The sequence below is a fragment of the Melospiza melodia genome, chromosome 3, assembly GCF_035770615.1.
Source record: "Melospiza melodia melodia isolate bMelMel2 chromosome 3, bMelMel2.pri, whole genome shotgun sequence".
Lineage (NCBI taxonomy): Eukaryota > Metazoa > Chordata > Aves > Passeriformes > Passerellidae > Melospiza > Melospiza melodia.
The window spans coordinates 105,451,716-105,477,640 of record NC_086196.1 but is presented as its reverse complement, the minus strand read 5'-3'; the positions used below and the strand labels follow the sequence as shown (position 1 = coordinate 105,477,640).

General features: G+C 43.3%; 1 protein-coding gene across 1 annotated transcript in view; it reads left to right on the top strand.

Annotated features, from left to right (window-relative positions):
• FSHR (follicle stimulating hormone receptor) overlaps positions 1-14,291 on the top strand; it is an 82,027-nt gene extending 67,736 nt beyond the window's left edge. The window contains 2 exon segments of the mRNA XM_063152470.1: positions 4,352-4,537; positions 10,359-14,291. Coding sequence (XP_063008540.1) covers positions 4,352-4,537; positions 10,359-11,586 — 1,414 coding nt within the window. The 3' untranslated portion in view covers positions 11,587-14,291.
• The last annotated feature ends 11,634 nt before the right edge of the window (positions 14,292-25,925 follow it).

Sequence of the window (25,925 nt, the reverse complement as noted above, 5' to 3'; positions counted from 1 at the left end):
CCCTGCATCTGTGCAGCTTGATTCTGAAGCAAAATTCCCATCCTACAGGGATGGGGATTGGGATAGGTATGAGATACATCCCACACAGTTCCAGCAGGATGTCCTTGGTGAGTGATGAGGTGGGAATCAATAACTCAGCAGTAGAAATTCAGCAGTAGGATGCTCATGGATCTCAGCCACCATTACCTCAAGCCACAGTTTGCCACAGCCTCCAAAAATATATGAGTTTGCACATCTGCCTGTGTTTCTGAGCACAAGCCACCACACGTAAGGGCTGCAAGAGGGATGTGAGGTTCTTTTTTCATCTCACTGATTCATTGGAGCCTTTCTCTCTTTGCATCTACCCTGGTTGTCCAGAAAGGGCTAAAAGTCATCCCAAATAAGTGAGAGGGGTCATTGGAGCTGTTGGAAGATTTTGCACAGATGCTAGAGTGGTTACACATCTGAAGAGGAGGGAGAAAAAATTATTAACCTTCAATTGAGTCCAGAGCTCATCTGAAGGCTTCATTTTCCACTGTGTGATGATCAGTGCACCTATGATATAAAGAGCTGGGCTTGCTGCATTCTGCTCCACTTCCATTGTTCCTTCAAAGCATCTTCTTTTTCTTGGAAAAGACTGACACTGGAGCATCTTTGAATCAGTAGTATCTTAGGTGTTTCTTTGGGAAATCATTGTTTCCTGTAGCGAAAAATAAGTGCATTTTCTTTGCAAGCTATACTTGATACAATCATATTCTGGAGGTTTATCAAATTGATTTGCCTGTAGTTGAGATTCATTTGATAGTTCAATTTCTAACACTGAGTTATTTGTGTAAAAAGTTTTCTGTTCCATTACCAATACATCCACTATTGTGTGGATGGGAAATTACCTTTTTATCCTGGCTGAGATCATGAGAGAAGAGCCTTCTTACTCATCCATCACCAGGGATGTGCTTTCACTTGTGGAAATGATTGACCCATAATCATATCTTTGCTGGGACAAATCATATTTTTGCTGTTGCTGCAATCAAATCCATGTTGCAGACTGCAGTGTTCTAATAGAATGAATATCAAGGTGGTTTAACTCCTGATCTTCCTGGACCAGTGTTAAGGAGTCAATTAATGCCAACTTCTATTTTATAATCCATCATATTAAAGTAATGTAAAAGAAACACAAATAGACAGCACCAATCATGGGCCTTGTGCAGGCTACAGAGTTTCACAAATTAATTCCTCTCTCAGACTTACAGCTCTTGGCTGAATTAGAATCTCTCTTTGGGAAAGACATAAAATTTTGAGTTAAAGCATTTCAGTGTTGACAGTAAGCCAGTAAATCAAATAGCTAATAAATCCCACAACTATACATATTCCTTCTACACAGATATACACTCTCTTTCCAACTTTGAGTTTCATAGCTTCAATTTTCAGCTGCACTGTTCATTTAATGGTCTGCAGCTCCTCTCAGAGCTGCAGTGGCTTGCACCAGCCTTTGCTGGCGTCCTTGGTTCTCTGGCTGTGTCCTGGCTCAGTGCAGAGCGAGGCATGGCTGTGCCCCATCTCACCCTTGCAATTTTTCTTCATTGATAGTCCCACATTTGGATGCTGCAGGAGAGCTCCAGCAGATCCCCAGCTCCACAGCTGAGCCCTGAAGTGCAGCAGAGATCAGTTTAAATACAAGCACGAAGAAAATTGTTCTCCCCAGTCCGCCTATCCTGCTCTGATTTCTGCTCCAGAAGCTATTTTTTGCTGTTTCTGTAGGTGTCTTTCAGACCTCATCAGCTGGTCAGTACTTCTGCTAATCCAACAGAGACTCCCAGTGGGAAAGGGAAGTGTTTGGAGGAGAAGGCAGATTCATTTTGCTGTTCCTGCACCAGCTGCTGCCAAGGCTGATGAGTCACAGCCAAGCAACAATAACACAAGAACACGTATTTCAATTGCTGATGCCTTCTGGTTTGATTTCCTACTGCCACTTTATAATCTTCTCCATCAGGCTTATTTAATTTATCAAGCCTCTAACTAGAGAACAGCATCCCAAAGAACCTCTGTGCTGAGGTGTGTGTGGTAACTCAGTGGAGTAATTTACTAAAGCACCTGCACAATGTCTGTGTTTGCTTTTTGGGGCTTTTCAGTGGTGTATCCATAGCTATCCCTCACAGACATACTGAAAAAAAACCCACAGGGGTATGCAAAGCACTTTCCCTAACTCACATCTGTTTATGTGTGATAATGAGCATAAAAAGAAAAGTTTCTTCAATAAGTAACAAGTCTTTGTGGGAAAACTATTAAATATCTTTGAAACTATTTAGAGATGATGAAAGATTCAGAAAACTTTTAGATATTTTTAAGCTCTATCCCTATTCATATTTATTTCCACACAGTGTAAAACCAATTTGGATGCAGTCATGCTTTTTATCTAACAAGCCAAAGGAAACATTTTTTTTCCTGTGCTCTTGTTCAGAACTAAGAAGTTACACATTCTCTTAATGATGCCATGAGAGTTGCTGTCTCTGGATTTAAGCAGAAACCTGCTGTTTAGTTTTTGACTCATGAGCACACACTCTGGTGACAGTTTTCATTAGGCAGAGCACTGAGGCCAGCATCAGCATCAGAGTGAAAATTGAGGCTGCTCATTGCAGCCTAATTGCCTCTTCAAGCGTCCAAGGTAGAAATCGATGGCCCAAACTTTCTCATCAGCTGCCAGGTTTAGCTCCTGTAGAAACAGGCCCAGGACCTCAGGACCTCTTCTGTGAGAGGTGTGGCTTCTCTCAGCCTGCCCTGCAGAAGTTCACAGCACTTTGGAACACACCAATCTGTCTTCTGCAAAAGCCACAGTCCCAGCTGGGGGCAGAGGAGTGGGATTTGTGTTTGCTCCTCTCTGCCACAGCCCATTGTCCAGCTGCTGAAGGTGGCACATTCCTTCAGAGCCTGGATGTAAAGCCTCAACTGTGGGCACAGCATGGACACAAGATCCTCTTTACCAATTTTACAAACTGCTTCATCATCTGCCTATGAACTTCTTAGGCTTGGCTGGTGCTCAAATAGAGCCCTTTCCTGGTACTAATTTTGCTTTCTAGACCAGAGAACAGAGATGCAAATGTGTGTATGGTACATAGTAACTGTCTAAACTTTATTATATGCTGCTAAAACCTGGTCTCCCCCCCACATGGCACCACTCTCCTGTAATAATGCAATAATAAAAACAATTTGTGCATGTTGGGTGATAGAGATCAAATAAAATGTCCTGACATCACACTGTCAAAGATGAACTGGAAATTGTACCTTTGAGGGGACATGGAGAAAACTGCAAATATTGTCAGTCCAATTCCTTGATTAGGGAGAAATCTGTTCTTTTCTTGGAGAATGAGGAGCAGAGCAGCCTCAGCAAACCCTGCATCCTGGATCAGTCTCAGGCTGTGAGAGCACAGGGCTTAAAGGAGGAAGAGTGATTTTGATGGTTTGTGTCCCTGCAAGGGAATTGCAGAGATGTTTTGCCCCAGCTGCTACAGTCTGGAACCATGGGGATGGATTTTCTCTTAGCCTGGAGATGGAGCACCCTTGGTCCTTCTTCCCTTTCTTCGCTTGCATTGCACAAGTCAAGATTAAGTGTATGCAGAACATGTTTCCTTTTAAAAGCCCCCCTAATGCTCCCTTTAGTTCATTCATGGCTGCAGATTCCATCACTGCCTCTGATAGCCTGTCCCACAGTAATTGCCTTCACATAAACGCATCTCTCCCAACTCCTGCAGTCTTGCCCCTTTCTTTGCTTCAGTCTCTGCTATATTTGTTTTCTAAACCTCCAAGAAGGTTTTGTTGGGAGTTTTTTGTTCCTAACTGTCTGAACAAGGCTGTCCTGTCTCTCTTTAATGTTTTTCTTCCTAATGAGTACAAAATCTGATATCCCCAACCTGTACCCACGTGTGAGCTTCTCTCTTTGTGTTTATTGCCTTTTCCACAGCAGCCTTCCCATGATGTGATGTTCGTATAGCAAACTTATATTGTGATTTCATCAGCCATTTTTTCTGTCCTTTAACAGTATTATGGGATGATTGCTTCAATTATGGGTATTTACTAAGCTCAGCATCATATTGCAGTAATAGTTTATGTGCCTGCTAATTTCCATCCAGAACAATTGTGGGATTTTTTTTCTTTTGTTCTCACAGACTAACACCACTTGATTGTTGTTTGCAATGGATATTACCTCAGTTTGCTGGAGGAACGCCCAATTTAGCACTGGATCATCTTTTCGGTGTTGATTTCCAGCTGATCTGTTCCCAGTCACTACTCAGAGAATGAGTAGGACAGTAGAAAACACATATCCATTGTTGAGCAGTAAATTTGCTTTTTACCAAGATTTTCATATGTTTTCTTAAAGGGATATTTCCAGCACGAAAATCAGTTTCCTGCCAAGTCATGGATTAGAACTCATTAAGAAGCTAAGAGCAAGGTCTACATACAATTTAAAAAAGCTTCCTGACTTAAGCAAATTTAGATCTTTGATTGAGGCAAACTTCACCTATCCTAGCCATTGCTGTGCATTTACAAACTGGAAAAGACAAAAGTAAGTGATTTAACTTGTTTTTCTTTCTGGTGCTTTTCAGCAGTTGATAGTGAATTAAATAAAATTCCTCAAAGTGTGGATAGAAAAGGTCTCTTCAGTGCAGGTAAGTAAATGGATGGAAATAAATGAATACGCAATACGTCCAGGTTTATGTATGCCACACGGTGCACACAGGGAATTATTATATTTTGATAGCATCAGCACCTTCCCCAGGCACAACTCTGCCCTCACCTGTCATAAATCCATCTTTCACTGGGACCAGCCTGGAGCCACACTGAAGATATTAACCAGGAAACATTTGATAACTCTTTCAGAAGGTGACTGGAGGGAAGGCTGTGGTTGCAGAGAAGCTGGTCAACACTTGTTCATCACTCCAGGAGGGCAACAGGACCACTGAGTGATCCCAAACTCTTCTTTCGGAAAGCCTCATTGAAGTTGGAGCACTGCCCAGCCAAGCATCACAGATACATTTTCTGTTGAGTTCACATTCAAAGCAATTTGGGACATGTTTTCTGAGCAGATCCATTTCACACAACTCAACAGAGCAGGGTGGGAGGCTAAGGTGCCTTTTTAGGCTCCAAAAGCAATTTTACATGCTGTTTTTAATTTTCCATTACCAAGTTGCAGTGAGGCTTTAGGTATCAGTGATTCTCATTGAGTATTTTCACCTCAGTCTCACAGTCTTGAAACGTTCACGTTTAGTAGTTAATGAACCTTCTGAATCTGTGCCACTGTAAAACATGAAGAACTGTTTCCTACAAAAACCCTTGGTATTGTTTGAAATTTTTCCTTCACTTCATGTCCTGAAAGGTTTGGACTTTACCATGAGAGAGAACAAATTATGAACCATTGTTACAATTCAAGACAACATCTTCAGAAGTGGCATAAAACTTCAAAGAAAAGTAAAACCATGCAGAGAAAGCATAAACTGTTAGTAGCTTCTCTTTTAATACCCTTTAATAGCCCTTTGTTTTACTTTTAGCATTGTATTGTCTCCAGACAAGGGAAGATAACTGAGTTTGCTGATAACTAATAAATATCTACATGTGTTTATAAAACTGTGTTAAGAGCACAAGTGTGATGGTGGAGACTGTAGTGATGACAGAAGTATCTGACAGAATCCATCACCCATTTTTGGTCCAAAATGCTAAGTTTTCACTAGAACAGTTGATCAGCAGACAACGTTTCCACACACTTGTGCAGTCTTATGCAGACACAGTGCCTGGTGGCTTCTGAGCAGAAATGGGTCCAGTCCTTCCAGAACTGGTGGCAAAGTGTTGTTTTCCGATGAGTCCAGTGAAAGCATGCTTAGTTCTGGATGTGCAAAGGAACACTGATATCACTCTGATTGATATTTTCAAAAGTATTTATTTGGCTGCTGGGCTGCTTGGGCCTAATCAGGACCCAAATCCCAGAATCCAGCCCTTAAATTTGGCAACTGGACTTTTCAAAAACAAAGTAACAGTTGCTATTGAAGAGAAGCTACAGGAGGAAATAGTCCTGACCCTGTGGTAAGCTCTCAGTGTCGAGTCCCCTCACCTGGGCTTTGAAAAACTTCCATGCCACACACTCGCACATGGAATTGAAGTCCTCAGCACTCAATTCCCCCTTAGTACAGCCCCACTTTTGGCAGCCTTTCCCTGGCTAGCAAGAAGGCAAGAAGAACACAACAGAGCCCTTTGCACAGCCTGGGTAAGTGTAATTTTGCAAAGAAATGCCAAGAAAGCTGTGAAGAGCTCACACAGCCCCAGTGTGGATGTTCGAGGCTGGGCTGGAGCACCACGCCTGGTGGGGCTGCTTCTGGAGCAAGTCTGGTCACAACTCCACTTCCCTGGTCAGCAGAACCGAATTGAGCATATTTATCCACGCCTTTAACAGTTACCATTTGTACTTTCTACCAAACATTAGGCATAAATGCAAAATTATGAGAACCTATTACCTAGATGAACCCTTCCTGTCAGCTTCTTTTTTAACATAATTAAAAATTTTCACTTCTTTCACACGGTCATGTGTCTTGTAGTGAAATTGGTGTGAAACTGAGATCCTCTCTCCAGATTAAAGAGAGAGAAAGTGGATTGCATGTGTTTGGTTTGAAGACTGAAAGTATTACCATACACTTCAGCAGAGATTAGTCACACATACAGTAGCTACAGTAGCTACACCCTCTTTCATTTCAAAGCAGTTTTCATGACAGCTGGCACAAGCTGCGTGTTCACTGAAGGCTGCTCAGGCTGTTTAGAAGTTATTTTGCATAGTGCTTGATCACACAATGTGTAATATTCCTTTGGTGAGAGCTGTGCTTGGCTCAGAGCAGCAGGGATTTATTGTGGTAGTGTGAGCCCTGGTGTGACCTGGCTTGTCATGCACCTTCACAGGAGAGGGACATTCCCTGTGGCCATTTGGCTCACAAAATGCTTCCAGGCAGTCCAGGGAGTACAAAAAGGATGTCTCATCCTCATCACCCCCAGAAGTGCATTTCTAAGGATCACAGCAGCAGCTGGTGTTCACATGAGAACTCTGGGAAGGAATTAAGACAGGGATGTGCAGCCCCTTTCTGGCCGCCTGTTCATGTTTGATTTCCCCTTTTTGAGACTTTCGCAGCACTCAAATCCCTAGATAAAATAAGTTACCATAGTGGATCATGCTCAATCACCTCTCCAAAAACTGTCTGCAGCAGCAAACAGGTGCTGTTGTGATAATGGAAAGCCTGTTACAGCAACAGCGCTTTATAACTTTTGGAGGATGCCACATCAAGCACAGTTCTGCCAGTCTAAGAAACACAATTAAAACATAAGACAGTTTTGATTTGTTTTCTCATTCCAATAAGGATTACGTGCTAAATATTGATCTGTAGTTTGAATAATATGGTGCTGGCCTAAGAAATGATAAGCTGCATTCTTAAGACAAGTCTAGTACAGTATGTTGAACACCCTTCACGTTTTCCTGTGACTGGAAAATAATATCCTTGAAGTATGGATAGGGCACAGGCCGGATGTTAAAACCCTCAACTTGACATAGGCCATTAGGAACTTCAGCAAGATTTTGGCTTTCCTTGACATAAAGATCACCTTCTGCCCAAAAGAATGGCATTGATATGACTCTGTCCGTACACTTGATCGTTATTCTTTGGAGGAGCTGTCACTTGAAATCCTACTTTTTCAAAAAATTTGGCAGCATCAAGAATGGTGTTTGGGCCTCATCTCACAAGAACATACTATCAGTTGCTCACAACTCACTTAATGGCGCTTTTTGGTGAGGATGATTGGCTTGAGATAGGACTTATTACAGAACACAGGTCAAGACTATTTATTCTGCTGAGCATGTTTCTCAGCACACAACATCCTGCTGCCAGCAGATCCAGACGAGGCGCATAAAATAACAGCTTAAATAACAACTTGTACAAAGGTAGTAATTTTTGTTTATTTTTGTCAGAGCACTCTGCCAATTTCAATTTTGTTCTCTAGGTTGCCCTTTCTGCAGTTTATTCTTCTAGTTTACTTGAGCAAAATAATGTTAAACAGTAAGGAAAGTTTACAAAGAGAGGGAATGAATTAACTGTATGATGACACCCATGGTGGCAACAGGAAGCAAGGACCCAAACATCCCTTGGGAAATAATGTTTTAACTTGCTCTGAGTGCACTGCACAGCCCAAAGGGTGAGAAACAGAGGGCAAAGATATGACAAAGAGTCAGTATCAGAGGATGGCTCTTCCTTCCCTTGGGAGTTTCATCTTGCCTGCTGCCAGTACAGGGAACCAGCAGGACACCCCCCATTGCCCTTCCCTGGAGCAAGCACCTTATTCCTTGGGATCCTGCTTTCATTTGGGACACAGGCTGTAAAAATAAGTCAAGAATTAATGAATTGTAATCATCAGAAATATTTAATTGTCCTTACAAATCACTCTTGCCTGGGTATATATTTAGGTCCAGGCAGCGCCTCCAAAATTTTAGAAAAACTTTATTTTTGCCTCATGCTGAGAAATGATTGGCTACAAACATTACCCTCAGTTCATTTTCAAAGAACCACCAATTGCTGTAGCTTTCAGTGCCCCCAAGTGCCTGTTGCACTAAAAAATGAAGGACTTTTTCTCTGTTATTGCTCCTTGGAAGCCTTTATTCCCTTTCAGCCAGAGAACTGTTGATATATTGATCAATACTCTGGACCCTTCACTCATCCTTATGCGAGTAGAACACAGGAGAGCAAAATGTAATGCCTTGTTATTGCTACTGCGACCTTCATAGTGAATATTTGACCTCACAGAAAATCAGTTTTCTGACTCAGTTGACAGGCAAGATAAAAAATATTGATAATGGTAGAGGATGTTCAGAATCTCATAGGAAATGTCCCTCACCTTCTGGTGCTGGACCTTCATTAGTTTTCCTTTCTTGCAGACCCTTTAAACTCAATTTTCAGAAGATGTAGTGAGTGCAGAAAGTCAAAAGGTAAAATTAGGTTACAAAGAAGAATTCTGCCTTTTAGGCTGCTACCAGTTGTTAAAAATTTCAACTTTACTCGCCTAGAGAGTTCTTCTCTCAACTGTACTCAGAGTCAGGGTGGAAGATAAGCTGGGGTCCTTTCCTAGAAATTACACATATAAACTGCAGTCTGGCTTGTAGCTGAATGTAGGCAGAGCTGAACTGGGTTGGTTTTACAACAAAACATCAAGTATTTTATTCCATAACTCAGATTAGATCCAAAACTGTGGATGCAAGTTAATGGGACAACCAAATTCTAAGGCAGCCAAAGAGCTGTTGTAAAAACTCATTGTTAATTTCATGTTTATACTTGATATTTCTTGATATCTATGATCTTGTTGGAAGTGATCATCTTTCTATCATCAGCCAAAATATTTGTTTCTTCTGTAGTCTATGCATGGAGAAGGGCACAGAGCTAATACTCTACAAAATAAACCCAAACACAAAACTATCAAAAATGCTAGTATTTACTTGTGCTACTAAAAAATCTTAAAATGTTTTAAAAATGCTTTCTGACAGAAACAAAAGCAACTACTGCTTGCCTTAAAACATTCAGTTTGGTTTGGTTTGGTTTGGTTTGGTTTGGTTTGGTTTGGTTTGGTTTGGTTTGGTTTGGTTTGGTTTGGTTTGGTTTGGTTTGGTTTGGTTTGGTTTGGTTTGGTTTTGCTTCACTTCACTTGATTCCTGATCCACTTATTTTAAAAAACAGTTTTTAAGCAAAATGGTCTCCTGTGCCTTGTGTTTCGGTTGGCATCTGTCATCTAGAGATTATCTGGAATCCTGAATGAATTTATTTGTGCTATTTACTTGTGTTACTGGCTAATCACTAATATGATATGAGATACTAAAAATGAACAGCACAAAATGGAGTTTTGTGCCCTGGCAGAGTTACAAGATGGTGGTGGTCAAAACCTTTAGAAAAGAGGGAATTTGAGAATTCCTAGCTGACTTGACTCATTCCTCAAAGCTCAGTGTCACACTGGTGTTCATTGTCATGCATTGCCCCCATGCTTGTCAGTGACAGCTTAGGTGAGAAATTCATTTCTGATGAGGGAGGCTTCTTACAGACTGCGTTATCCAGGTGGATAGCTGCATCCTGAGTGTTAGGCAAACATTAGCTTTTCCTTCCCTGTGCAGTTTATGATGTTTCCAAGTAATTTACATGTTCTTGTAATATTTTACAAATAGGGACCAGCCGCACTATTAATTTCAGGCTCCAGGGTAATCTATATAATCAGCTAACCAGAAAAACTGCGCTGTTAATGGAAACTGGAGGATTTTGTGTTTGTTTTTTGCCTCATACTGTGTTTCTTAGCTTCCAACTCCACTCTTTTTACAATTTCAGGACTGAATTGCATCCGATATGTAGCATATCTCGGGTGAAGCAAGACTTTGAGGAGAAGCCTGGCAAAAAACTACAGAGAAGGTCTGCAGCTGAGGATTATATTTCCAACTATGGCATAGGATTTGACCCAGCAGAGAATGAATTTGACTATGGTTTATGCAATGAAGTAGTGAATGTAGCCTGCTCTCCCAAACCTGATGCTTTCAACCCATGTGAAGATATCATGGGATACAACATTCTGAGAGTCCTGATATGGTTCATCAACATTCTAGCCATTACTGGGAACACTGTTGTCCTCATTATTTTAATAAGCAGTCAATACAAACTCACAGTTCCTCGCTTTCTGATGTGCAATCTTGCCTTTGCCGACCTCTGCATAGGAATCTACCTGCTCTTTATTGCCTCTGTAGACATCCAGACCAAAAGCCAGTACTACAACTATGCCATAGACTGGCAGACCGGGGCAGGGTGCAACGCTGCAGGGTTTTTCACGGTGTTTGCCAGCGAGCTGTCGGTGTACACGCTGACGGTGATCACCCTGGAGCGCTGGCATACCATCACCTACGCCATGCAGCTGCACCGCAAGGTGCGCCTGCGCCACGCCGTGACCGTCATGGCTTTTGGCTGGGTGTTTGCCTTCACGGTAGCGCTCCTCCCCATATTCGGGGTCAGCAGCTACATGAAGGTCAGCATCTGCCTGCCCATGGATATAGAGACACCCTTTGCCCAGGCTTATGTTATGTTTCTCCTGGTGTTGAACGTGCTGGCGTTCGTGGTCATCTGCGTCTGCTACACCTGCATCTACTTCACCGTGCGCAACCCCAACGTCGTCTCCTCCAACAGCGACACCAAGATCGCCAAGCGCATGGCCATACTCATCTTCACCGACTTCCTCTGCATGGCACCAATATCCTTTTTTGCCATATCGGCCTCGCTCAAGGTTCCTCTCATCACGGTGTCCAACTCCAAGATCCTGCTGGTTTTGTTTTACCCCATCAACTCCTGCGCCAACCCCTTCCTCTATGCCATTTTCACCAAGACTTTCCGCAGGGATTTCTTCATTCTCCTGAGCAAGTTTGGTTGCTGTGAAATGCAAGCCCAGATTTACAGAACAGAGATCTCCTCGTCTGCTCATACTTTCCACACAAGAAATGGCCATTGCCCTCCTGCATCAAAAAACGGTGATGGCACTATTTATTCTTTAGTTCCCCTGAATCACTTGAACTGAAATGCTTGCATAAATTTGTGTCTGAGGCGGTGTGCTAATCACTTGCAAGTACGTGAATTTGAATAATGACTTCAGCATAGCATGCAAACTTGTTTTTTATGAAAAGAAAATTCTTTCCAATTCCCTATTTTTGTTCAATGAACAATCATCAGAGATGACATACCATCTTCATCAGTTCTTGAAGAACAAAGTGCTGAAGTGTTCATGTAGAACTGTCTCAAGAAATAAATGAGATCACAAACTGGTATCTCCCAGCATGTGGGCAGAGATTCCCTTCATTCTAGGGAGTTGTTAGTTGCTTATTGAGAATTAAGTAGCGGTTATATACAGTTTAAAAAAAAAAAAAAAGTAGAATTAATTTCTTTTCCTGTGAATTGTGTTATAGCAATACAGATAATTAGCTTTTTTCATTAATCACATCTCCTGGGGTTACAGGAGACAGAAGGCCAATTTAAGCCCTCCTCCAGCACAGGCTTGCTAGGAATGAGAATATCTCATGATGTTTCCATTTCTGTTGAGCACAGCAGGGAGGCAGGAGGCATCTCCAGCTATGCTGGATCTTTGCAGTTCCACACTGTGTGGACCTGCCTTACCCTGCACAGAAGTGTCACTTTGGGTGGTGTTTGTGTTGGTTTAGATTGGCAGGCTCAGAGAAACCTGTTTTTTCTGAGTTTGTATTAAAGAGTTGGTTTGGTTTAGGTTTTGTTTTCAAGGTAAGAAAGAGCAAGGGCAAGAGAAACCCCTCATAATGAAAAGGGTGTTCTTTAAAGTTGTTTTCACAACAATTAAAGTTGAATTCACATGTGTGTCTGGGAGCCTTGGATATGCCAGCATGGGCCAATGGGCTGCTCCACCAAGACCTGTGAGTCAGGTTTGCCATACAAGAGCATTTGTGTATTATACTGCCTGGGCTTCACAAAGAACAATGACATTAGATGTGGCTTCTAAATCCCTGCACAAAAGTTCATGTGAAATCCTAATTTTTTGTATACTCCTTTTAGGATTTCTCCTTCCCTTCTAAAAAAAATCCTTTATGCGCACATTATTACGTGCTGGTCCAGATTGGAAATAAATCACAAGCTGCCTATGTTGAAATAACAACCAAAAAACAAAAGATAAAAAGAAGAAAGAAAAAAGTTTAAATCAAGATTTTCTGATTTTACAGGGGATTTTACTAACATCTCAATGAATGTACAGAGTTTTTACATGATTTGAATATCTAATTTTTGCATGGTTCATCATTCCAAATTGCAACAAAATTCATGGATGGGTAGGGTTTTCTCATGCTGATTATGTGTCTGTGTGTGGATATGTGGGCATAAAGAAAACACCAGGAGAGCAGTCTGGGCTTCATTCCCATCTCACAAAAAACTCACAGTTCTGCCCCATGAAATTATAAAACCTTGGAGTCTCCATGGTTAAATGTGATGTGCTTTAAATGTTCCCTACCTACAGCTCATAAAATTTCAGTAGCAAATCGTGATGCTTCTATCCATAATTTCCCCTGTCATCAGTTTCACATTTCAGCATCTGAATCTTATGTGAATAACAACAGGAGGTGATTATTCATTCAGCCTAGCCAGGGAAGGAACTATCAGCTCCCTAGTGCATAAAACAGGGGAGATCAAAGACAGTGTGTTTTGGCGGGGGAAATTTCATTACTCAACACAAGTAACACTCCCTCCAAGATCCAGGAAAAGGAAGAATGAAAGAGAAAAGTGGAAAAGACACTTCATCTCTGGGAAGATCATCTGACTACTCAGAGGAATCATTTTTTTTCACCAATGCTTTATGTCATATACTGTGTGCTGGTGTGCAGCCATTAAAACCCATCCCGATGGAAGTGACTGAATGATGATGTTCCGAAATGACAAATAATCTAGTTATATTTTTTAAAGGGTCCTGATTCTATTATTTGCCTAAAATTGAGGGATGTTCTTTGGCAAACACTACCCCACTTTTGAAGATAAATATGCAAAATTCTTGCAACATGTCACGTCACACTTTTTTTGGCTGAGCTCTGTCCATTTACCAAGAATGAGACCTGGCAGCTCAGGAAAACACAAGCACAGCAGTCTAGAAGCCAGTCTAATAAATCCTCTCACAGATAAATCAGGCAGATGAGCTTGATACAGACCATCTACTCCATGCAAACCCATTGCCCAGACATTTGCAGAATCAGAACACAGTTAAATATGTTTTTCTAATTAACATCCCTGAAAAGAGACCCTGCAGGGTTCTGTCTTGTACCCAGAGTCAGACCAGGGCCTGGGATTGAGCCTCCTAGCCCATGGGCTTTCCTCCAGAGGACACATGAGTTGATACTTGAGGAGCAGGTAAAGCCTGCAAAATTGGACACCTTGCCCCGTGTAGAACAGGTCATGCTGCCCACACATGCTGCTCAGGAGCTCTGGTGGCAGCTCCAAAGCTAAAAGACTGACTGTGCAGTCACCAGGACAAAATTCTCCCTCTTCCAGTCCTTATATCTCCTTGGCTTCAGCTATTCTTTTGATTTTAATTTGAAAAATCTTCCACGTTGTGAAGGACATTGTGCAACCTGTGTCTTTTCCTGTGTGAGATACTGGTATTTCTGTATCATTATTTTTTATTTGAAGAAAGCAGTATAAGAAAAAAAAATACCTCAGGATACATTTTGTTCATGCTTGTAATGTACAAAAAAGCCTGCTGGTGTTTGGTGTGGGTTTCCTCAGCTCTTGAACAACATGTTTATGTTGCAATCTCTAAACTATTTTACATTTCCCTTTCCGAAATCTGTTTTAATAAAACTAATATCAAAACAGAGTGCCTTGAGAACAAGTGTGTGGCCAGAGATATGTTGACAAAGTATGCAATAAATGTTGCTGCTTATCTGGAGAGTTCCATTTATGCAGTGCAGCCCCCACAGTCAGGTCACTGTGACCTACAGATGAGAGACTCTGCAGAGAAAACCCTCCTGGAGAGTTAACAAAGCACAGAGAGGTGTGCTTGAAACCTCCTCAGCAAATAACACAGGAGGACTGACCTGTCTTTGTTTTAACAAATCTCTTGTATTAACTCATATTTCTTAGGAAATAAGATATTAACCATTGACAGAACTCAGACATGCATGTTTTTTTCTCTTTAATTCATATGAACAGCTCCTATTATGTGATGCATTCTAATTTTTTTCCCTTATTTTTAGAGCGAGGGTTTGTAATTCTCTTTTGTTTAGTATTTTGCTCGAACAAATAAGAGTATGACTGTGTGTGCACATATGCTCATGTGAGTAGGAGAGACAGACCAAAGGTAATGAGGAAACTGAATCAAAGCCTAGCTCTGATTCACAGGGAAAAACTGATAATTTGTCTATTATGGGTAGAATTGACATTCATTGTGGCAATTCATTGCATTTTAGTCTTCACCAAGCCCCCAAAAAGGCTGAGTTAAAGAGTTATTATTCTGTTTGCCCTTACGGTGCCATCACCAGAGTGACAAAAAAGAGACTGTACTGGCAGTGAGAACACAAAAAGCAACTTCTTAATATTTTTGATAGAAATATCATCCCTTCAGGCATGTACCTTGTGGACAACCCAAACCTGACCTCCCCAATAAACATTCATCAGGTGTTGTGGTGGGAAATGAGAAATGGGGCCACTTCAGCTTGGCAGACTAAAAGCAGCATCACAGAAATTGCCACCATGGGTAAAGGTAATAGGAGCATCAGGAGCACCTGGTCAAAAGTGCCAATAAAAACAAAATCCTGACTTGGTAGAGAAAATGAACCATGATCCATTTTCTTTACAGCTTTGCTCTGGGGGTTACACAGATATGCCAAGCAGAGTTTGCTCATTAGAAGGCAGGTCTGTCTTTGAGCTTGTTAAGAATTCAAGATGAGATTTGCATCCCATTTAGCAAGTCTTCAAATCATTTGACCACATTTCTTTCCTGTAGATTCCCTCCTAATCATTCCACTGAGGACACAGCAGATAATCTTACATTTAATTTATTCAGCCTTGTTGTTAAGAGGAGTTAATAATGCGAAATGATTTATCCTCAAGGAATAATTTAACCATCCCTCCCCTCCCTGAATGAAAGAGCAGAAAAGAAAGGTAGGTCTGGTTCAAATGGTCAAGCAAGCACACACAAACCTCCTCACAGATTTGCATCTTTAATATGGGCATATGCAATCTCCCATGGTGTATGCAAATGGGAATTGCACATACACACTCTTCTTCCCTGAGAGCTTTTGTCTGAGTACTTGGCTACAAGCACATATTTGAAAGTCTGGGTGTTGTTGCTTTAAAATATTCAAGAACAGGAGTAGGATTTTATAGCTGTCATCTGGATAATTAAACTCTTCATTAACAGTTGTTCACAAACCAGTAGGTGACCTTTAATTAGGGATAAAAGTACTCAGGAATGGATTTCAAACGTTAAGAAACTGCAGAGGAGCCCTTTTCTCTCCACTTCTCCAAGTCCATTGAAAATCTTTTGTAAAGCATTGGTTTTCCAAGAGAAATTATGCTGGGTGAGGCAAAAATATGTTTCCAGGCCCAACTCATCAGATATATGCTTTGTTTAACCTTGCTGTAACTAAAATATTGAATTTTCTGTTTTCTGCCTCACGCAGAGTTTGCCATGTGTCACCTGGGTCTTTGTTACCCCAGCCTGAACGCCTGCACCAAGTCGTATCTCCACCAAAAAAAGAACAGGAAAAATCAACAAGTTCACAATGAGAGCAGTGCACAGATGGGAACGTGCTGTATTTGTGAGTGGGTGGAAGATTGCCGGGCAGAATTGAGCTATATGGACATTTCTGTTGAGTCATTTGAATATCCAGTGCTAAAATTCTGCATTAAAGGGGCAGTTTAGCTGAAGAATAGTTCCCAGGAAGAGAGCAAAAGAAATTTGCATGGAAAAATTCCTATGGAGAGATAAAATTTAAAGGTAAAGTTCAAGTCAGTGGGGTTTAAAAGCAAAATATTGATATGAGAGAGTATGTGCTGTCTCTGGAAAAGGAGATAGCAGCTCCTTTAGGAGCCATCCAGGCACCACACTGCACCAGTCACCTTTGCACTGCAATTCTGGGTATTTATTGTGAGCTACAAATGTCTGATTAGCTTTAAATGCTCACATTTTGTTCTTTTCTTGGCTGTGCTGTGTGGACAGGCACGTAGCCCTTGGACATCTATACTTCATTGCCTCAGCCTTACCCCATTCCACAATGATGGTTTGTGCTGTCTGTGCTTGGAAGTGCTCTGCTTTTACCTGCAGTCATGTGAGGAACAGAATCCACATCCCTTAGAAACATTTCTTCAGAAATCAGTGGCTGGAAGACCAGAATTCTGCTCGTAGCTCTCTGTTCTGGGTGCACAAATCATTTTAGGCTGCCCTGCAGCTTCTCTGTCTCTCCTTTTTGGTTATTTGAGTGACTGTTATGAGGATAACTGGCCCTTTGCCAAGCTTGAGACATTCTGCTTTGAAGTTGTCATTGTTTGAGCGAGACAATTTCCAAAAATCAGGGTGATATGAACAGATTCCTCTCTCTGACTCTACAAATTCCCCGGACTTTACTGGGGAGGGGGGTGGGGGAAACCCTAATTTTTACATAGATTATTCACAATTTTCCTCTCCCACATTGCCAGCTGCATTTTTGTCTTGTCTAACAGATGTCATGGTGGCATGGGGCAACCCTAAGTGCCCTGGGGAGGCTGCAGAAGGATGGGGGAGGAAACATAGTCTGGATAAAGTGGGGACATCAAAAGCTGGAAAAGCACACCCAAATTAGAGCAGTTTTTAAATGACCCCCAAATGCTCCAAGAACTACCAAAACCCACATCAAAGAAAAGCCCAAAGCCATTCTATTTTTTCCTTCCTGCCACCAAGGCCTGCAGTCAGAGAGGATTCCCTGATCCAAGGGCTCTCTGAGTATAACCATAGGGTCTGGCTGTCAGGAGACTGTGCCAAATACCAAATTTAGCAATGACACCAGAAACAGTGATTTTGCTCAGTGTTGTACCTGTTCTGAAAGACTCTTTCTCTACAGAGTTAATAGCCTGGACTGGGCAAAAAATTGCATTGAACTAGGCTTTTTTTCTGAAGTGGCATATCCACGGTACTGTTTTCAACCACATCAATCTAACCAAGGTTTGGGTTTTTTTTTTCCCCAGCAACTTCTCCTGCTACCCAACATTACCTTTCTTTTGGAATGCTTGTTCTTCCTTCCTTCCTTCCTGGAATCCTTTCTTTCTTCCTTGCTTCCTAAACCACTGCTGCCCACAACCACCACTTTTAGTACCAGTTTTCCTTCCTTCTGTGGATGGCGGCATCTTTTCGTGTGATTACACTGGAGTCCACCAAAACACTCATTAGTCCCTGAAAAAGCCTTCAAGGTGTCAGTACTCTATTTTCTTCCAGCAAGGTGGAGTTTTTTTCTTCATGGGAACACTCAGGATATTTTTTTTCCACACACCTAATACCATCATAACTAGCACTCAGCTTCAGTGTCTGTCCTACAGCACACCATTATGCAGACATGAGGTTGGTGGTGGTTTTGGTCTCAGTTTCACCATCCTTTCTGCACTTGTGTAAACCAGACAAGTGTCATCATTCTCAGATCCTCACTAGAGACCTCCCAGTTTGACTGTTCAAGCTGTAGGTACTAGTCCTGTTTTGATGCTCACCAGAAGAGACCTGCCTTCATCCCTCAGGAGGGTGAGCTGTGAAGTCACAAGAAGCTGAGGAGGAAATTGGTGACCTGTGCTCAGAACAGCCTCACCCTTGCTCAAACACCTCAAAGGACACTTGAAGGGCAGTCAAATCTCACATGTAAACATACATAATTACAATTTTGCCTCTCCCCTTGTTGCTGTAGTTAAACCTCCATGTATCACACAGCAGCACCAGTGCTGTGTCCCAGAACTCACGGTGCTGAGCTGCAGTGTGTAAAGCACAGTGGGACCTCCCCTGTAAAACATGCATGCATGCATTTGTCACCAGGAGTCAATAAAGGTCTCTAAGAGTTAACTAGTTAGGCAATCAGACAATTAATTATGCAACTAATTAGGTCTGACCTAATTTCTGGAAAATAACCATCCAGGAATCCTTTGGTTCGCTTCCTCTCTCAGAATAATTCATCAGCAAATACATTTCCTTTCTGTGAAGAGTCCCCCTGTGAGTTGCAGCCCAAGTGGCTTCTAGTTCCTCCTTTCATAATTAAAGACCCTTTGTCACTTTGTTCAAAAGGTGAGAAGCACCACCAGGGCTGTGCCTGGCTCCCCCTTGCCAAGCAGGCACAGATGGCAGCGCCCGAGGCTGTGAGCGAGGAGCTGAGGCTGTTTGCATAATGCAATCTCCACACTTCCCTCAGCTCTGCAAAGCTCCAGTTAACACTTGCATGTAGACAAGGTAGGCAGAGAGCTCCAGAGGGACCTCACTTGTCCAGGATTCATGGACATTCACTCTGGAGAACTCTGAACTTTGAAGGTTGGGGTTTTGAGCATCCCTTTGGTCTCGGGAAACTGTTTGAGGGAAGGGTTTTTCATGAGACAAGATGATGATCTGCCCTATTTTAATTAATACTTGCTGACACAAAGGCAGGTCTCCAGCAGTGCCCTTCTTATCCTCGTGGTCTTCTTCCCCTCCCAAAAAACCAAAAGAATGAAAAGGTTTTTCAAAGGTAAGCCTGGAGAAGCACTCACTGCTACTAGGGTGAGGAGCACTGCAAATAAGGGAGGGAGGGAAAAGGAGGGAAAAGGAGGGAAAAGGAGGGAAGGAAGGAAGGAAGGAAGGAAGGAAGGAAGGAAGGAAGGAAGGAAGGAAGGAAGGAAGGAAGGAAGGAAGGAAGGAAGGAAGGAAGGAAGGAAGGAAGGAAGGAAGGAAGGAAGGAAGGAAGGAAGGAAGGAAGGAAGGAAGGAAGGAAGGAAGGAAGGAAGGAAGGAAGGAAGGAAGGAAGGAAGGAAGGAAGGAAGGAAGGAAGGAAGGAAGGAAGGAAGGAAAACAAGGTGCACTTAACAGGAGCTTTTGCCATATTTCAGAAGTAGAATAATTTTCTTAAGGCTGTAACCAGAAACCAGGTGGTATTGAAGCAAAATCTTGCATGTCCTGTGTTTTTCAGTGAGCAAAGAGAACATGGCTGTCTGAGGAGAGAGTCTTAGTGAGGCTTTCAAAGGTTTTATACTTCTTTTTAATGTTGGCAAACTCTGAGGGAAAAGTGCTGGGGAAGGAGGGAAGAGGATGACAAGGAGAATGAAATTTCTCTTACTTAAAATACTCCTATAAAAATAATTCTTTCAAGGGGAGTGAAAAGATTTGCACTGAGGTGGCTCATAAAAAAAAAAAAAAAAAAAAAAAAAAAAAAAAAGCAATGTTTAATTTTTTAAGCTGGGCCTCCTAGATCAAACAGTGCTCTGCACAGAGACCAATATCCATCCCTGCTCAGAGAACCAGCACAAGGACTATTTCCACAAAAAATGACCTTTTAAAGTGGGGCTGACATGATGTGTAAGTTTTGTGCTGGCCCTCTGCACTGCAGCAAATTGCATGTTGAGGAGGGAAGGCTTGTCTTTCATGTCTTTCGCCCATGACAAATGTCCCTTGGCTGCCCCGTCACCCCCAGCCCCTCCCAACACACATTTGTTTATGTGCACCTCAGGCTCCAGGGCTCTGCATCACACAATAGCACCAGAGCTATTTAAAACACACTCTTTTAAAGCGAAATGCATGGTAAAATCCTTCCCCAAAAGACAGGTGACTCCTGCCTATTGCCTGGGATCAGGGCAGCCTTTTTTGAGCTGAAAATCACAGAAAGGTGGCAGAGAGGCTACAGGAGCACCTGAGTTCCTATCTGTTCAAGCTGTATGAATAAAAAAAAATTAAAAACAAACAAAAACAAAAAAAAAAAACAGAGGGAAGAAAGCAAAGGGAAGGAATGTCTGATTTGAGTGTCTCAGCTCTCAGCCTCTTCGAGCCAACACTCTTCCCTCTGCAAGAGGGTGGCTGAAGGGCTGGAAGATCATGAAACCCCCAGCAAATCCATCTTGTGGGCTTGTCATTGCTTCTGACATGGATTTGTATCTGCTCTTACTTAGAAACAAACCCAATTAACTCCTCTATTAAATTACAGCCAAATTTACAAGCATACACAAAAAATACCTTCATGTTTCGTCACCAAGCACCACTTTCACCATTACTATGTGCAATTATCTCACTGCCTCATCACTCTAGGTTTTATCTCTATATTTCCTTACAGTTTTCTTGAAAGAAATCTTTTCCTAATCAAGCCCTTCCTAGTGTCAGAAAGCCTGTCTACAATAAAGCCCTCCTGCAATCCTCCCATGTCTGGTCAGGGCAGGGATATCTCCACTAGTGGCAGAGTAAACTCCCTGCCTGCCCTGGGCTGACTATATGATGCTTTTATCCCCCATCGTCTCGTTCTGTTTAGGCTGAATAACAAGTTTTGCACCTTTAAGACGTGTTCCAGAGAGTGAAGGGGGGAGAGTAGAAGCGCACAGTTTTGTTTTCAGACACTGCCCTCCTCCTACACATTCCTGCTCCAGACTGTGTTGTCTGCGGATGGACAGACAGCGGGACAGAGCTCTCTTTTGCTTTTAGTCAGTTTAGCTAGCTGAGGCAAAGAAGTTCCCTGGACTGTGGTTTTTTCCCTTTTCTTTGGAACTGAACACCCAGCAGAGCACTGGCAGCTCACACCTGAGGCCCACCAGGCTGGGCCTGGGCCGCGACATTTCCAGCGCTGGAGGCACTGAGTGAGCTGAACTGCAATCCAGGGAGGGAACTTTCTGACTCTGTCATCTCTTTTGGAGCAGCAAGGAGTTTTATTGTTTAATATTTTTTAGGTTTTATTGTTTAATAAACATGTTTTTTCCACTTTTCTCCAAGGAAGTAGTTTCTCCTGGACCAGCTTTGGGGAGGGGGCGATTTAATCTGCTTTCCTAGAGGAGCCCCTTTGGGGGGTCTCTCCCAAATTTGCTCTGAACCAGGACACTGCCTCACTCCTGCACAGGACAGGCAGTCCAGGACCCCATCCCTCTCTGCTTCCTGGGCAATGATATCAAATACCAGCAAACACAGCAGGGTCTGCAGACTGACTCAAGCCTCTGCTTCACCCCTCAGAGGTCACCAGAGCTCTGTGCAGCCTGGCAAACCCAAAAATGGATATGCAAGGTGTGCTCTCCCCAGACAGAGTGGTAGGTGCTGCAAAATGAGAGCCAGACCTTGGTGCTTTTGCAGAATTGCTTTTGTTCACGCTCTGCAGCAGAGCAACCGGCAGAGAAAGGCATGTGGAATAAGTGAGCACATATTGTCCCACCTGCTGGGTGGGCATTAAAGTCAAACAGAGGGTGGGGGCAGTGTGGAGAAGAGCAGGCAGCAGAGTGGAGAGTCCCTGCCCTCCCCTCTGTTTCACACAGGTCCCTTGTTCTAGTGAGAATTCTTTTATACAGGTGCATATGATAAGCAAGAGAGCAAGAGCAGAGCTCAGGAAATGAGGAAATGAGCATGTTGTGCTTTGCTAGGGCACTTTTCCTGCTCCTTGCTCCTTGCTAAGAGCCAGGACACCAAAACAAGGTAGTGCTTGAACGCCATTAAATACACAAGGGCACAATGTGCAGGGTCCATGAGAGCAAGCTGAGCTCCACAGCTACTCAAGGGCCCTGGCTTTGGGTGGGGGGAGAGTTTCCCCCCAGGTCTACATATTCTTTGTGCACAGCATTCTAAAAGCTAAAGCATGCACTTGTTCAGAGCAGGAGAAAGCACACAGCCAGTCTGGTCACAAGGAGCAGGAGGCACTTGCAGCTCTGCTACCATTTCAGCTCTTCTTGTCTCCTTCACTGCTCACCAAGTTGCAGCACATTTCTGTAATTCCCTTCTGTGCTCTCCTCCACCACCTCCCAAGGCATACATGTCCTCTTTCCCTCTTTTTTGCTCAAGTGCTTTCTGTTTCAGCCCTTTCCCTGCCTGTTACATTTCTTTGAACCAGCCTGGATGTTTCACTTCTGACAGGAATATTCTGTGCTCCTCAAGCATACAAGCAGCTGAGAGGAGAGACTGGAGAGGCCCAAGGAAGAAACCTGAGCTTGATCAAGAGGCTGATGGGTGGGACAATTTCTTCTGAGGGGCTTAGAAGGAGAAGGAGAAAGAGAAGGAGAAGGAGAAGGAGAAGGAGAAGGAGAAGGAGAAGGAGAAGGAGAAGGAGAAGGAGAAGGAGAAGGAGAAGGAGAAGAAGGATAAACCTTGGCCTACCCCAAAGGATCCGTCCTGATTTGGGATAGACTTTTGAAACCGAAGACTGAACCCTTCAGAAGGTTTATGTACATTATGATGGAGAGGAAGGGATGCTAGTAGTTATAAAAACACTGAAACACTCTCACATTATTTACAGGACATTTGCTGGCATTTAATAATAAGAGGAATAGTAAAGAAAGCTGCTGTGCTTTAAGAGCACTGCCAGATAAAAAAAGCACTGCTAAGCAGCCTCCAGCCACAAAATCAGGCTGACTGGATGCATAAAGCCCACACTCCACAGGTGGCCCAGCCAAGATCCTAGGATTGAGAAGCTGCTCCAGAAAGCAGAAATGCCAGTAGCTGGGAAATTGCTGTGAACACAAAATTTCCCCCTCTTCACATTCCTATCTCTTAGCACATTCTCTCTGCCTGCTAAGCCCTGTGGGCAGAGAGCAAGGCAACAGCAGCCACAGATGGGGGCATCTGGCAAAGGGCTGTCCCCACCTGCTGGGTGAGGTGGGGCCAGAGGACAGGCCAAGCTTGTGCAGGGCACATCAGCTCTCTGAGAGCACCCTGGGGCTTTGTGACCACCTCCTATTTCTGTACCTGGAATGTCTTTTTGTGGTTTCTTATCCATTCCCTTAATGGGATTAACTCACAGTTGCAAGGAATACCCAGTCTCAACCATCCATATTCATAATTCAAAAACTTCCTTTTCCTCTTAAAGCAGAAAGCAGCTGCCCTGAATTTCTGAAGCATCCAGTGTTTAGCATATGAATGGGATGGCATTAGCTACCCTGCTGCTCAGTAGCTGTTTGTCCTGTGCATCTGCCAGGAATGGACCTCAGGCTTTCCAGGAGCAGGGAGTATATCCTTTTCCTTTTTCATGCCTCAGCTTCACCAAATTTTTCTGGACAGCTCATTTAACCATTTCTCTTCCCATGACTGAGGGAGAAGCAGCTGCTGCCCTCTTCCTCCAAACTTCTCTTAGACCAAAATTATTCCTCCCAGAGCTTTTTCTACTTTATCTGGAAGAAGGATGTGACATTTTAGTGTAGCTTAATGAGAATGTGCACATGGTTCCAAAAGAAAAAGCAGGTCTGGCTTCTTGCTTTGAGGCCACAGACCAACAGTCTTCACATAGCAACACACTCTATATTCGGTCAAGCTTCCATTGACCTCTGAGCCAGTTTGGACAAATGGCATAAATTTTTCTGCAGAGACTTAAGGTCCTGACACTTTTGAGATTGTTGCAAAGTAAAATGTAGTGACTTGTACAGCTGCTCGGGTCAAAGATGGATTTTGACCTCTGATTTATTTTTTCCATCTTAGAAAGTAAGGTTCCACAGAGCTGCAGAGAGGGTTTTTTTGTTTACTAACCAGTTCAATCAGTAAAAAAGTTGTGGATTAGCAAATCCTATGCTTTCATATCCCAGGAAAATGTGCTCATTATACCAGAGAACTTCTGACCTTGCAAGGCTTTTAGGTGAGGCATTTAAACAAAACATTCCACCACCTTTTTCATAGTAATGCCCATGTGCTGGCTGCCATCAGGACATGCTGGGCACCTCTTTTTCCCCTCTGTTTCAGTCCTCAGGGACTCCAGCATTCCTGGCACACGTGCAGCAGCTGGAAATGCTCACTCACTGTTCTGCTTCCTGCATGACTTTGATCCGTTTCAGGCCATCACATCTCAGAGGAGTTTATCATGATGGACTTTCACAGCAGTCACTTTGTGCTAGTGGAACTGTAAAAATACTAATAAATTCTGGGCTTGCTTTGTGGCAATACAATAGGCTTTTATGCCCAAGGCTCAGGCTCAGAGAAGGACATGAAAACCAAGGCTGAGCAGCAGGAGCTGACAGAAGTTTCTGAGTAACTGAGAACTTTTGAACAGCATAAAAATCAGACATTTTGCCTATGGGAATACAGAAGAGCTTGCAGCCAGGAAAGCTGGCATAGGAATGATGGGCATGGCCCATGGCAACACCGAGCTCCTGGGGCAATCCAGGCACAAAGAGAGCAGGCACTTAACCCCAAAGAGGTGGGTAAGCACCCAAAGAGCACTCCAAAGGGCACATCCAACCTGCTTGGGTAGCTCACCCTTGTCCTGGTCTCTGGGGAGTGTTCCAAGCTGCTGAACATCGAGGGAAACGTTTCCCATTGCCCACAGAGACATTTTCATTCCACGCCTCATGGACCCTAGGCTTGCAAGGTGGTGGAAAGGACAGGCTTTCATTCGTGGCAAATGTCTGAACTCTCCCACAGAGGCCACAAACTGGAGGACACAGCAGCTGCCTCCTGGTGCAGCTTCTGGCTCTGGGGAGAACTGTGGAGCCAGAGCTGAGGTGAATGAGCCATGTGGGACGGGTCCATCTCAGGAATCCAATCCCACAGTGCTCACTCTGCCTCATTCACAGAATGCCTTGCAGGGATGATTTCCCTGGACCCACCATCCCTCCCAGATGGCAAACAGCAGGCACAGCAGCCTCTGGCATGCCACTGTCCCCTCCTGCTCCCCCATCCAGGTCAGCCCTGTGCCAGGGAGGTTCCTGCTTGGTGCTGCTGTGCCTGGGAAATGAGTTTGTCTGAGTCTGGCACTGTGGTGTGCTCCCACACACAGCTGCACAGTGAGCTATTTAACTGCACAGGCAGTACTGAGGCACAGACTGCAATGACTGTTGTCTTTCTGAAGTGAAAAAAGGAGCATTACATCATGCCTATACCGAGAAACAGTCCTCCCTTAAGGACAACAGCACAAAGTTTACCTCAAAATGCATGATTAAAATGTGTGATTAAAGTGCAAGGATGCTCACAGATCGGGAAGGGAGAAACTGGATTCTTCCACCCTGGCTTGTGACCTTGCCCTCATTATTCCTCTGCTTCCTACCTGTGGGAGACACCTGTTTGGAGTTAGGATGGGGTGTCCAAGGAAATTTTTGTGGTCCCATTTATGGAAAAGCAGCGAGACACCCAGCATCTCCTGAGGGTCTGAGGAAAGCAAAGGACTGTGAGGGTCCCTGAAGTACACATTCAGTTTTGGCATGACAGGGTGAGAGGGAACTTCAGGGGATGCTCACATGGTTGGGTTTGACCCATGGCCAACCCTGTAAACCCAT